At 47.9% G+C, this 12,790-nt stretch overlaps 3 protein-coding genes across 3 annotated transcripts; 1 reads left to right on the top strand and 2 right to left on the bottom strand.

Annotated features, from left to right (window-relative positions):
• On the top strand, positions 1–315 carry RB195_003641 (uncharacterized protein; the record flags this gene model as incomplete). Its single annotated transcript, XM_064201379.1, has 1 exon — positions 1–315. One exon carries the CDS (start codon positions 1–3, stop codon positions 313–315), a length of 315 nt encoding a protein of 104 aa, XP_064057260.1.
• A 3,011-nt stretch (positions 316–3,326) lies between these two features.
• On the bottom strand, positions 3,327–3,725 carry RB195_003640 (uncharacterized protein; the record flags this gene model as incomplete). Its single annotated transcript, XM_064201378.1, has 1 exon — positions 3,327–3,725. One exon carries the CDS (start codon positions 3,723–3,725, stop codon positions 3,327–3,329), a length of 399 nt encoding a protein of 132 aa, XP_064057259.1.
• A 3,316-nt stretch (positions 3,726–7,041) lies between these two features.
• RB195_003639 (uncharacterized protein) lies at positions 7,042–7,464 on the bottom strand (the record flags this gene model as incomplete). Its single annotated transcript, XM_064201377.1, has 1 exon — positions 7,042–7,464. One exon carries the CDS (start codon positions 7,462–7,464, stop codon positions 7,042–7,044), a length of 423 nt encoding a protein of 140 aa, XP_064057258.1.
• Between the last annotated feature and the right edge of the window lie 5,326 nt (positions 7,465–12,790).

Genomic DNA, 12,790 nt, shown 5'->3' with positions numbered 1-12,790 from the left:
ATGAGATTTTTCGGGAAGAAGGACTTTCTCAACTGTGAGACCGCTTGGCGCAATGGTAGCGCGTTCGACTCCAGATCGAAAGGTTGGGCGTTCGATCCGCTCAGTGGTCAGGAGTTTTGCACTCGGCCGAAAACTACATACCCTCTACCGTATGCTCGAATAGTGGTGGGAAACATGAGACTCTTCGGGAAGAAGGACTTTCTCAACTGTGAGACCGCTTGGCGCAATGGTAGCGCGTTCGACTCCAGATCGAAAGGTTGGGCGTTCGATCCGCTCAGTGGTCAGGAGTTTTGCACTCGGCCGAAAACTACATAGTCTCCACCATTTGCTGGAATAATAGAAAAAAACTTGAGACTCTTCGGTAAGAAGGACTTTCTCAACTGTGAGACCGCTTGGCGCAATGGTAGCGCGTTCGACTCCAGATCGAAAGGTTGGGCGTTCGATCCGCTCAGTGGTCAGGAGTTTTGCACTCGGCCGAAAACTACATACCTCTATTGTATGCTCGAATAGTGGTGGAAAACATGAGACTCTTCGGGAAGAAGGACTTTCTCAACTGTGAGACCGCTTGGCGCAATGGTAGCGCGTTCGACTCCAGATCGAAAGGTTAGGCGTTCGATCCGCTCAGTGGTCAGGAGTTTTGCACTCGGCCGAAAACTACATACTACTCATTTGCTGGAATAAGTAGAAAAAATTGAGACTTCAGAAGACTTCTAATTGATGCTGGCGAATGGTAGCGCGTGACAATTGGGGTTCTTCAGTGGTGTTTTTAAGAAGGACTTTCTCAACTGTGAGACCGCTTGGCGCAATGGTAGCGCGTTCGACTCCAGATCGAAAGGTTGGGCGTTCGATCCGCTCAGTGGTCAGGAGTTTTGCACTCGGCCGAAAACTACATACCTCTATTGTATGCTCGAATAGTGGTGGAAAACATGAGACTCTTCGGGAAGAAGGACTTTCTCAACTGTGAGACCGCTTGGCGCAATGGTAGCGCGTTCGACTCCAGATCGAAAGGTTAGGCGTTCGATCCGCTCAGTGGTCAGGAGTTTTGCACTCGGCCGAAAACTACATAGTCTCCACCATTGTATGCTCGAATAGTGGGAAAAAAACTTGAGACTCTTCAGTAAGAAGGACTTCCTCAACTGTGAGACCGCTTGGCGCAATGGTAGCGCGTTCGACTCCAGATCGAAAGGTTGGGCGTTCGATCCGCTCAGTGGTCAGGAGTTTTGCACTCGGCCGAAAACTACATACCTCTATTGTATGCTCGAATAGTGGAGGAAAACACGAGATTTTTCGGGAAGAAGGACTTTCTCAACTGTGAGACCGCTTGGCGCAATGGTAGCGCGTTCGACTCCAGATCGAAAGGTTGGGCGTTCGATCCGCTCAGTGGTCAGGAGTTTTGCACTCGGCCGAAAACTACATACCTCTATTGTATGCTCGAATAGTGGTGGAAAACATGAGATTTTTCGGGAAGAAGGACTTTCTCAACTGTGAGACCGCTTGGCGCAATGGTAGCGCGTTCGACTCCAGATCGAAAGGTTGGGCGTTCGATCCGCTCAGTGGTCAGGAGTTTTGCACTCGGCCGAAAACTACATACCTGCATTGTATGCTCGAATAGTGGTGGAAAACTTGAGATTCTTCGGGAAGAAGGACTTTCTCAACTGTGAGACCGCTTGGCGCAATGGTAGCGCGTTCGACTCCAGATCGAAAGGTTGGGCGTTCGATCCGCTCAGTGGTCAGGAGTTTTGCACTCGGCCGAAAACTACATACCTCTATTGTATGCTCGAATAGTGGTGGAAAACACGAGATTTTTCGGGAAGAAGGACTTTCTCCCACTGAGCGAGACCGCTTAACGCAATGGTAGGGCGTTCGACTCCAGATCGAAAGGTTGGGCGTACCATTGCGCCAAGCGGTCTCACAGTTGAGAAAGTCCTACTTTCCGAAGAATCTCAAGTTCTCCACCACTATTCGAGCATACGATAGAGGTATGTAGTTTTCGGCCGAGTGCAAAACTCCTGACCACTGAGCGGATCGAACGCCTAACCTTTCGATCTGGAGTCGAACGCGCTACCATTGCGCCAAGCGGTCTCACAGTTGAGAAAGTCCTTCTTCCCGAAGAATCTCAAGTTTTCCACCACTATTCGAGCAAAACTAGAGGTATGTAGTTTTCGGCCGAGTGCAAAACTCCTGACCACTGAGCGGATCGAACGCCCAACCTTTCGATCTGGAGTCGAACGCGCTACCATTGCGCCAAGCGGTCTCACAGTTGAGAAAGTCCTTCTTACTGAAGAGTCTCAAGTTTTTTTCTATTGTTCCAGCAAATGGTGGAGACTATGTAGTTTTCGGCCGAGTGCAAAACTCCTGACCACTGAGCGGATCGAACGCCTAACCTTTCGATCTGGAGTCGAACGCGCTACCATTGCGCCAAGCGGTCTCACAGTTGAGAAAGTCCTTCTTCCCGAAGAGTCTCAAGTTTTCCACCACTATTCGAGCATACAATGCAGGTATGTAGTTTTCGGCCGAGTGCAAAACTCCTGACCACTGAGCGGATCGAACGCCCAACCTTTCGATCTGGAGTCGAACGCGCTACCATTGCGCCAAGCGGTCTCACAGTTGAGAAAGTCCTTCTTCCCGAAGAATCTCTCAAGTTTTCCACCACTATTCGAGCATACAATAGAGGTATGTAGTTTTCGGCCGAGTGCAAAACTCCTGACCACTGAGCGGATCGAACGCCCAACCTTTCGATCTGGAGTCGAACGCGCTACCATTGCGCCAAGCGGTCTCACAGTTGAGAAAGTCCTCTTCCCGAAGAATCTCAAGTTTTTCCACCACTATTCGAGCATACAATAGAGGTATGTAGTTTTCGGCCGAGTGCAAAACTCCTGACCACTGAGCGGATCGAACGCCCAACCTTTCGATCTGGAGTCGAACGCGCTACCATTGCGCCAAGCGGTCTCACAGTTGAGAAAGTCCTTCTTCCCGAAGAATCAAGTTTTCCACCACTATTCGAGCATACAATAGAGGTATGTAGTTTTCGGCCGAGTGCAAAACTCCTGACCACTGAGCGGATCGAACGCCCAACCTTTCGATCTGGAGTCGAACGCGCTACCATTGCGCCAAGCGGTCTCACAGTTGAGAAAGTCCTTCTTCCCGAAAAATCTCGTGTTTTCCTCCACTATTCGAGCATACAATAGAGGTATGTAGTTTTCGGCCGAGTGCAAAACTCCTGACCACTGAGCGGATCGAACGCCCAACCTTTCGATCTGGAGTCGAACGCGCTACCATTGCGCCAAGCGGTCTCACAGTTGAGAAAGTCCGAAAACCGAAGAGTCTCAAGTTTCCACCACTATTCGCAAATGGTGGAAACTATGTAGTTTTCGGCCGAGTGCAAAACTCCTGACCACTGAGCGGATCGAACGGTAACCTTTCGATCTGGAGTCGAACGCGCTACCATTGCGCCAAGCGGTCTCACAGTTGAGAAAGTCCTTCTTCCCGAAGAGTTTCTTCTCAAGTTTTGGTAGCGCGTTCGACTCCAGATCGAAAGGTTGGGCGTTCGACCACTGGTCAGGAGTTTTGCACTCGGCCGAAAAATGCTCGAATAGTGCCAAGTGGCAGTTGAGAAATCTTTCGGGAAGAAGGACTTTCTCAACTGTGAGACCGCTTTTTTGGTAGTGCAAAACTTGACCACTCCAGATCGAAAACCTTTCGATCTGGAGTCGATCCGCTACCATTGCGTCAAGCGAGTCTTTGAGAAAGTCCTCGGCCGAAGAATCTCAAGTTTTTCCACCACTAAGCTATGAAGAGGTATGTAGTTTTCGGCCGAGTGCAAAACTCCTGACCACTTGAGCGGATCGAACGCCCAACCTTTCGATCTGGAGTCGAACGCGCTACCATTGCGCCAAGCGGTCTCACAGTTGAGAAAGTCCTTCTTCGAAAAGGTTCCCGAAGAGTCTCATGTAGTTTTTGCAAAACTCCTGACCACTATTCGATCTGGAGTCGAACGCGAATAGTGGTCTCAAAGTTGAGAAAGTCTTCTTCCCGAAGAAGGTTTTCCGAGTGAGACTATGTAGTTTTGGCCGAGTGCAATGACCACTAGAGCGGATCGAACGCCCAACCTTTCGATCTGGAGTCGGGCGCTTCGATCCGCTCAAGTGGTCTCAGTTGAGTTTTCACTTCGGCCAAACTACATATTTTTCGGCCGAGTGCAAAATTGACCACTGAGCGGATCGAACGCCCAACCTTTCGATCTGGAGTCGAACGCGCTACCATTGCGAAAAAAAGTTGAGAAAGTCCTTCTTCCCGAAAAATCTCGTGTTTTCCTCCACTATTCGAGCATACAATAGAGGTATGTAGTTTTCGGCCGAGTGCAAAACTCCTGACCACTGAGCGGATCGAACGCCCAACCTTTCGATCTGGAGTCGAACGCGCTACCATTGCGCCAAGCGGTCTCACAGTTGAGAAAGTCCTTCTTCCCGAAGAGTCTCATGTTTTCCACCACTATTCGAGCATACAATAGAGGTATGTAGTTTTCGGCCGAGTGCAAAACTCCTGACCACTGAGCGGATCGAACGCCTAACCTTTCGATCTGGAGTCGAACGCGCTACCATTGCGCCAAGCGGTCTCACAGTTGAGAAAGTCCTTCTTCCCGAAGAGTCTCATGTTTCCCACCACTATTCGAGCATACAATAGAGGTATGTAGTTTTCGGCCGAGTGCAAAACTCCTGACCACTGAGCGGATCGAACGGTAACCTTTCGATCTCCAGATCGAAAGGTTGGGCGTTCGATCCGCTCAGTGGTCAGGAGTTTTGCACCGCTGACCACTGATGCGGAAACGTGGTGGAAACCTTTCGATCTTGGAGAAGGACTTTCTCAACTTGAGACCACCAATGGAGAAAGTCCTTCAGATCGTCTCAAGTTTCCACCACTATTCGAGCTCACTAGTATGTAGTTTTCGGCCGAGTGCAAAACTCCTGACCACTGAGCGGATCGAACGCCCAACCTTTCGATCTGGAGTCGAAGACCATTGCGCCAAGCGGTCTCAAGTTGAGAAAGTCCTTCGACTCCAGATCTCAAGTTTGGGCGTTATTCGAGCATACAATGGTGGAGTATGTAGTTTTCGGCCCAATGCAAAACTCCTGACCACTGAGCGGATCGAACGTGAAAAAACCTTTGGATCTGGAGTCGAACGCGCTACCATTGCGCAAGCGGTCGCACAGTTGAGAAAATCCTTCTTTCTGAAGAGTCTCAAGTTCTCCACCACTATTCGAGCATACAATAGAGGTATGTAGTTTTCGGCCGAGTGCAAAACTCCTGACCACTGAGCGGATCGAACGCCCAACCTTTCGATCTGGAGTCGAACGCGCTACCATTGCGCCAAGCGGTCTCACTGTTGAGAAAGTCCTTCTTACCGAAGAATCTCAAGTTTTTTTCTATTATTCCAGCAAATGGTAGAGACTATGTAGTTTTCGGCCGAGTGCAAAACTCCTGACCACTGAGCGGATCGAACGCCCAACCTTTCGATCTGGAGTCGAACGCGCTACCATTGCGCCAAGCGGTCTCACAGTTGAGAAAGTCCTTCTTCCCGAAGAGTCTCAAGTTTTTTTCTATTGTTCCAGCAAATGGTGGAGACTATGTAGTTTTCGGCCGAGTGCAAAACTCCTGACCACTGAGCGGATCGAACGCCCAACCTTTCGATCTGGAGTCGAACGCGCTACCATTGCGCCAAGCGGTCTCACAGTTGAGAAAGTCCTTCTTCCCGAAGAGTCTCGTGTTTTCCTCCACTATTCGAGCATACAATAGAGGTATGTAGTTTTCGGCCGAGTGCAAAACTCCTGACCACTGAGCGGATCGAACGCCAAACCTTTCGATCTGGAGTCGAACGCGCTACCATTGCGCCAAGCGGTCTCACAGTTGAGAAAGTCCTTCTTCCCGAAGAATCTCAAGTTTTCCACCACTATTCGAGCATACAATAGAGGTATGTAGTTTTCGGCCGAGTGCAAAACTCCTGACCACTGAGCGGATCGAACGCCCAACCTTTCGATCTGGAGTCGAACGCGCTACCATTGCGCCAAGCGGTCTCACAGTTGAGAAAGTCCTTCTTCCCGAAAAATCTCATGTTTTCCACCACTATTCGAGCATACAATAGAGGTATGTAGTTTTCGGCCGAGTGCAAAACTCCTGACCACTGAGCGGATCGAACGCCCAACCTTTCGATCTGGAGTCGAACGCGCTACCATTGCGCCAAGCGGTCTCACAGTTGAGAAAGTCCTTCTTCCCGAAGAGTCTCATGTTTTCCACCACTATTCGAGCATATAGAGGTATGTAGTTTTCGGCCGAGTGCAAAACTCCTGACCACTGAGCGGATCGAACGCCCAACCTTTCGATCTGGAGTCGAACGCGCTACCATTGCGTCAAGCGGTCTCACAGTTGAGAAAGTCCTTCTTCCCGAAGAGTCTCATGTTTTTATTGTATGCTCGAATAATGGTGGAAAACTATGAGTTTTCGGCCGAAGAAGGACTTCCTCAACTGTGAGACCGGATCGAATGGTAACCTTTCGATCTGGAGATCGAAAGGTTGGGCATTCGATCGGTCTCAGTGTTCAGGAAAGTCCTTCTTTTTGCACTCGGCCGAACTATTCGAGCATACAATAGAGGTATGTAGTTTTCGGCCCGGTGCAAAACTCCTGACCACTGAGCGGATCGAACGCCCAACCTTTCGATCTGGAGTCGAACGCGCTACCATTGCGCCAAGCGGTCTCACAGTTGAGAAAGTCCTTCCTTCCGAAGATTCTCAAGTTTTTTTCACCGTTCGAGCATACGCTAGAGGTATGTAGTTTTCGGCCGAGTGCAAAACTCCTGACCACTGAGCGGATCGAACGTGGAAACCTTTCGATCTGGAGTCGAAGCTACCATTGCGCCAAGCGGTCTCAAGTTGAGAGTCCTTCTTCCCGAAATGGTAGCGCGTTCGACTCCAGATCGAAAGGTTGGGCGTTCGATCCGCTCAGTGGTCAGGAGTTTTCACTCGGCCGAAAACTACAATAGAGGTATGCTAGTTTATGCTCGAATAGTGGTGGAAAATGTAGTTTTCGGCCGAGTGAGACTCCTGACCACTGAGCGGATCGAACGCCCAACCTTTCGATCTGGAGTCGAACGCTACCATTGCGCAATGGTCTAGAAAGTCGTTCGACTCCAGATCGAAAGTTTGGGCGTTTATTCCAGCAAAGTGGTCAGGAGTTTTCACTCGGCCGAAAACTTGACCTCGAGCGGATGAACTCGAATAGATCTGGAGTCGAACTTGAGACCATTCGCCAAGAAGGACTTTCTCAGTTGTGAAAGACCTTCTTGGCGCAATGGTACCACTATTCGACTCCAGATCGAAGAGGTATGTAGTTTTCGATCCGAGTGCAAAACTCCTGACCACTGAGCGGATCGAACGCCCAACCTTTCGATCTGGAGTCGAACGCGCTACCATTGCGCCAAGCGGTCTCACAGTTGAGAAAGTCCTTCTTTCCGATGAATCTCAAGTTCTCCACCACTACTCGATCATACGATAGAGGTATGTAGTTTTTGGCCCGGTGCAAAACTCCTGACCTCTGAGCGGATCGAACGCCCAACCTTTCGATCTGGAGTCGAACGCGCTACCATTGCGCCAAGCGGTCTCACAGTTGAGAAAGTCCTTCTCGACTCCGAAGAGTCTCAAGTTTTTTTCCATTATTCCAGCAAACAAATAGGGGAGACTATGTAGTTTTCGGCCGAGTGCAAAACTCCTGACCACTGAGCGGATCGAACGCCCAACCTTTCGATCTGGAGTCGAACGCGCTACCATTGCGCCAAGCGGTCTCACAGTTGAGAAAGTCCTTCTTCCCGAAGAGTCTCAAGTTTCCACCACTATTCGAGCATAATAGAGGATGTAGTTTTCGGCCGAGTGCAAAACTCCTGACGCAATGAGCGGATCGAACGCCCAACCTTTCGATCTGGAGTCGAATCCGCTACCATTGCGTCAAGCGGTCTCACAGTTGAGAAAGTCCTTCTTCCCGAAGAGTCTCAAGTTTTTTTGGAAAATTTGAGCATTCTTCGGGAAGATGTAGTTTTCGGCCGAGTGCAAAACTCTTGACCAATGGAGCGGATCGAACGCCCAATCTTTCGATCTGGAGTCGATCCGCTACCATTGCGCCAAGCGGTCTCACAGTTGGAAAGTCCTTCTTCACCGAAAAGTCTCAAGTTTTTCTATTCCACCATTATTCGAATGCAAAACTGGTGGAGATCGAACTTGAGTCGAGTTTTCTCAAACGGAGACCAAGTTCGACTCCAGGAAATCCTTCTTCAGTGGAAGGAGTTCTCACTCGGCCGAAAACTACATACCACTATTCGAGCGAGTGCAAAACTCCTGACCACTGAGCGGATCGAACGTAACCTTTCGATCTGGAGTCGAAAGGTTACCATTGCGATCGGTCTCACAGTTGAGGAAAGTCCTTCTCGGCCGAAAACTCAAGTTTTCCACCATTTATGCTCGAGCAATAGTGGTGGAGGTATGTAGTTTTCGGGAAGCAAAACTCCTGACCACTGAGCGGATCGAACGCCAAACCTTTCGATCTCCAGTCGAACGCGCTACCATTGCGTTCGATCCGCTCAGTGGTCAGGAGTTTTGCTTAGCGAAAACTACGATCATCTATTGTATGAGAAAAAACTTGAGCTCGAGGAAAGTCGGCCGGTGGAAAACTCAATTTTAGCGCGTTGAGAAAGTCCTTCTTCGAAGAAATGTTTCCACCACGTTCGATCCGCAAATAGTGGTTGGAGTTTTCGGCCGAGTGCAAAACTCTGACCACTGAGCGGATCGAACGCTTGAACCTTTCGATCTGGAGTCAACGTGCTACCATTGCGCAAAGCGGTCTCACAGTTGAGAAAGTCCTTCTTCCCGAAGAGTCTCAGGAGTTTTGCACTCCACCAAAATTCGAGCATACATTAGAGGTATGCTAGTTTTCGGCCGAGTGCAAAACTCCTGACCACTTCGAGAAGATCGAACGCCTCAACCTTTCGATCTGGAGTCGCAACGCGTTCGACTCCAGATTGAAAGCCAAGCGTTCGATCTCACAGTTGAGAAAGTCCTTCTTCCCGAAAGTCTCAAGTTTTCCACCACTATTCGAGCATAATGGTGGGTATGTAGTTTTCGGCCGAGTGCAAAACTCCTGACCTGTGAGCGGATGGCGCAATGGTAGCCGTTCGATCTCCAGATCGAAAGGTTACCATTCGATCCGTCTCAGTTGAGAAAGTTTTCTTCGGCCGAAAAGTCTCATGTTTTTTCTATTGTTGCTACGAATAATGGTGGAAAATGTAGTTTTCGGCCGAGTGCAAAACTCCTGACCACTGAGCGGATCGAACGGTAACCTTTCGATCTGGAGTCGAAAGGCTACCATTGCGCCAAGCGGTCTCACAGTTGAGAAAGTCCTTCTTACCGAAGAGTCTCAGTTTCCACCATTATTCGAGCAATATGGTGGAAACTATGAGTTTTCGGAAGAGGAAAACTCCTGACCACTGAGCGGATCGAACGCCCAACCTTTCGATCTCCAGAGTCGAACGCGCTACCATTGATCCGCTCAAGCGGTCAGGAGTTTTGAAAGTCCTTCTTCCCGAAGAGTCTCCATGTTTTTGCTCGAATATTCGAAAACTTGAGATTCTTCGAGAAGAAGGAGTTTTCAACGAGTGAGACCTCTTGACCAATGAGCGGATCGAACGCCCAACCTTTCGATCTGGAGTCGAACCGCTACCATTGGTCAAGGAGTTTCACAGTTCGGAAAGAAAACTTCCCGAAGAGTCTCATGTTTTTCACCATTTATTCGAATAGTAGAAAAAGTTTTTGAGACTCTTCGAGTTTTCGGAAAGAAGGACTCCTGACCAAGCGGATCGAACGACCTTTCGATCTGGAGTCGCAATGGTACCATTGCGCCAAGCAGATCGAAAGTTGAGAAAGTCCTTCTTCCGAAGAGTCTCAGGAGTTTTTCCACTATTCGAGCATACAATGGAGACTATGTAGTTTTCGGCCGAGTGCAAAACTCCTGACCACTGAGCGGATCGAACGCCCAACCTTTCGATCTGGAGTCGAACGCGCAACCATTGCGCCAAGCGGTCTCACAGATTGAAAAGTCCTTCGATCCGAAGAGTCTCAGGAGTTTTCCACCACTATTCGAGCATACAATACTATGTAGTTTTCGGCCGAGTGCAAAACTCGTTGACCACAGGAGTTTTGAGCGGATCGAACGCCCAACCTTTCGATCTGGAGTCGAACGCGCAACCATTGCGCCAAGCGGTCTCACAGATTGAAAGGAAAGTCCTTCGATCCGAAGTGTCTCAGGAGTTTTGCACCACTATTCGAAAACTACATACAATGTTTGCTGGAATAATAGTGAAAAAACGGATTGAGCCGAGTGCAAACTTTCTGACCACTTCGAACGAAGCGCTACCATTGCGCCAAGCGGTCTCAAGTTGAGAAAGTCCTTCTTGGCCAATGGTCTCGCGTTCGACTCCAGATCGAAAGGTTAACGTTGTAGTTTTCGAGTCTGGAGTTTTGACCACTGAGCGGATCGAACTTTCGATCTGGAGTCGAACGCACTACCATTGCGCCAAGCGGTCTCACAGTTGAGAAAGTCCTTCTTCCCGAAAAATCTCATGTTTTTTTCCACTATTGAGAGCAAATGGTGGAATGGTAGTTTTCGGCCGAGTGCAAAACTCCTGACCACTGAGCGGATCGAACGCCCAACCTTTCGATCTGGAGTCGAACGCGCTACCATTGCGCCAAGCGGTCTTGTAGCCGAAAAAGTCCTTCTTCCCGAAGAATCTCAAGTTTTCCACCACTATTCGAGCATACAATGCAGGTATGTAGTTTTCGGCCGAGTGCAAAACTCCTGATGCTCGAATTCTGAGCGGATCGAACGCCCAACCTTTCGATCTGGAGTCGAACGCGCTACCATTGCGCCAAGCGGTAGTGGCGTTCAGTTCGAAAGTCGGGATCGAAGGTTCTTCTTCCCGAAGAGTCTCAGTTTTTTCAGGAGTTCGAAGCAGGAGTGAATATTGCGCCAAGCGGTCTAGTTGAGAAAGTCCTTCTTTTCGTGTTTTCCACCACTATTCGAGTGCAAAATGTAGTTTTCGGCCGAGTGACCACTGAGCGGATCGAACGCCCAACCTTTCGATCTGGAGTCGATTGAGCTACCATTGCGCCAAGCGGTCTCACAGTTGAGAAAGTCCTTCTTCCCGAAGAATCTTGTGGTTTCCCAAAACTATTCGAGCATACAATAAGAGGTATGTAGTTTTCGGCCGAGTGCAAAACTCCTGACCACTGAGCGGATCGAACGCGACAACCTTTCGATCTGGAGTCGAACGCGCTACCATTATCAAGCGGTCTCACAGTTGAGAAAGTCTTCTTTTTCTGGATGGAATTAGCAAATGGTGGAAGTTGTAGTTTTCGGCCGAGTGCAAAACTCCTGACTTGTTGAGCGGAGAAACATCTTTCGATCAGCAAGAACGCGCTACCAGAAAACAAGCGTCACCAGTTGCACTGCATCCTCCCGTCTCGAGCATACAATGGCAGGTTGAGTCAATAAAATCGTTAACGTTCAAAACAACAATTTTTTGTCGATGAAGGGGAGTCCCAGATCTGCGACAGAGCACTAATTGCCAAGACACACTCAAAAAGACAACGTGGTACAGCAACCTACATATAAGAAATGCTTTGAGACTTTTTAAAGTAGCGATTCCATGATAATTTAATAGACTAGTAAAAAGAAAACAGAACGGAGAGAAATAGTTTTGTAAGAATCAGTTAAACTAACTCGACTGGGGTACTAAATCATACAGATTTTAGAAGATATGACATGGTTTATATTCGAATTAACCAGAACTCAAGGAGAGAAAGAGAAGCATTCCATAATTTATTTTATTTTAATCATCACATGTATACTCATTCGTTTACAACGTATTTTTCTCAGCGAGCATAATGATGCTCTCAGAACGATTTTTGAGATGAGATACATAATAGGAAGCACATGATAAAAGACATCGAATGCTTCGCATGAGTTAATTTCAACATTTAGGGTATTGTTCTACATCCAAAGTATTTACATTATCTGCACAATTGAAAAAGAACTGGGATTGAACCGAGAAAATGTTCGACAACTATCTAATTTGATCAAACAAGCTTGTAACGTCTATTCCCAAAAATCAGGGAAACCAAAATTCGCGCGTCATTGCAAAACTCCTGACCACTTGGCGGATCGAACACGTAACCTTTCGACCTGGAGTCGAACGCACTACCATTGCGCCAAGCGATCTTTCGATTTTCGAATCGTCTGCTTCCAAAAAAATCTTAGCGTTTCCACCGCTTTTCGGAAAGTTTTCAAGAAAAAAAAGCTTTTGCAACCCTATAAAAATTTTAAAAAAAAAAAAAAAAAATAAAAAAAAAACCCCCCAAAAACTAATAAAAATTCTTCTTTCCCTCCACCAATTTTTATTTTAATTAATAAAAAAAAAATTCAACCCAATTTTTTTTTTTTTTTTTATATTTTATTATTAAAAAAAATACTAATTAATATCTTCTCTCCTTTTCTTTGTTTTTTTTTTCGTAAAAAGAATGGCGCGTAACATCCTCCACATAACCGAAAATGTCAGAAATATTTTCGAGAAGCGACGAATACTTTATGTCAGCCACAGCTGGACTTTTCCCATGATAATCCAGCAATAGGCCAGATGATCGCTGCAAGCTTGGTGTCAATTTCAGACGAAAATATGCAGCTTCTCTGAGCTCTGTT

The sequence above is a fragment of the Necator americanus genome, chromosome IV, assembly GCF_031761385.1.
Source record: "Necator americanus strain Aroian chromosome IV, whole genome shotgun sequence".
Lineage (NCBI taxonomy): Eukaryota > Metazoa > Nematoda > Chromadorea > Rhabditida > Ancylostomatidae > Necator > Necator americanus.
Note: the sequence above shows the minus strand (reverse complement) of the source record. Positions and strands in the feature narration are given on the sequence as shown.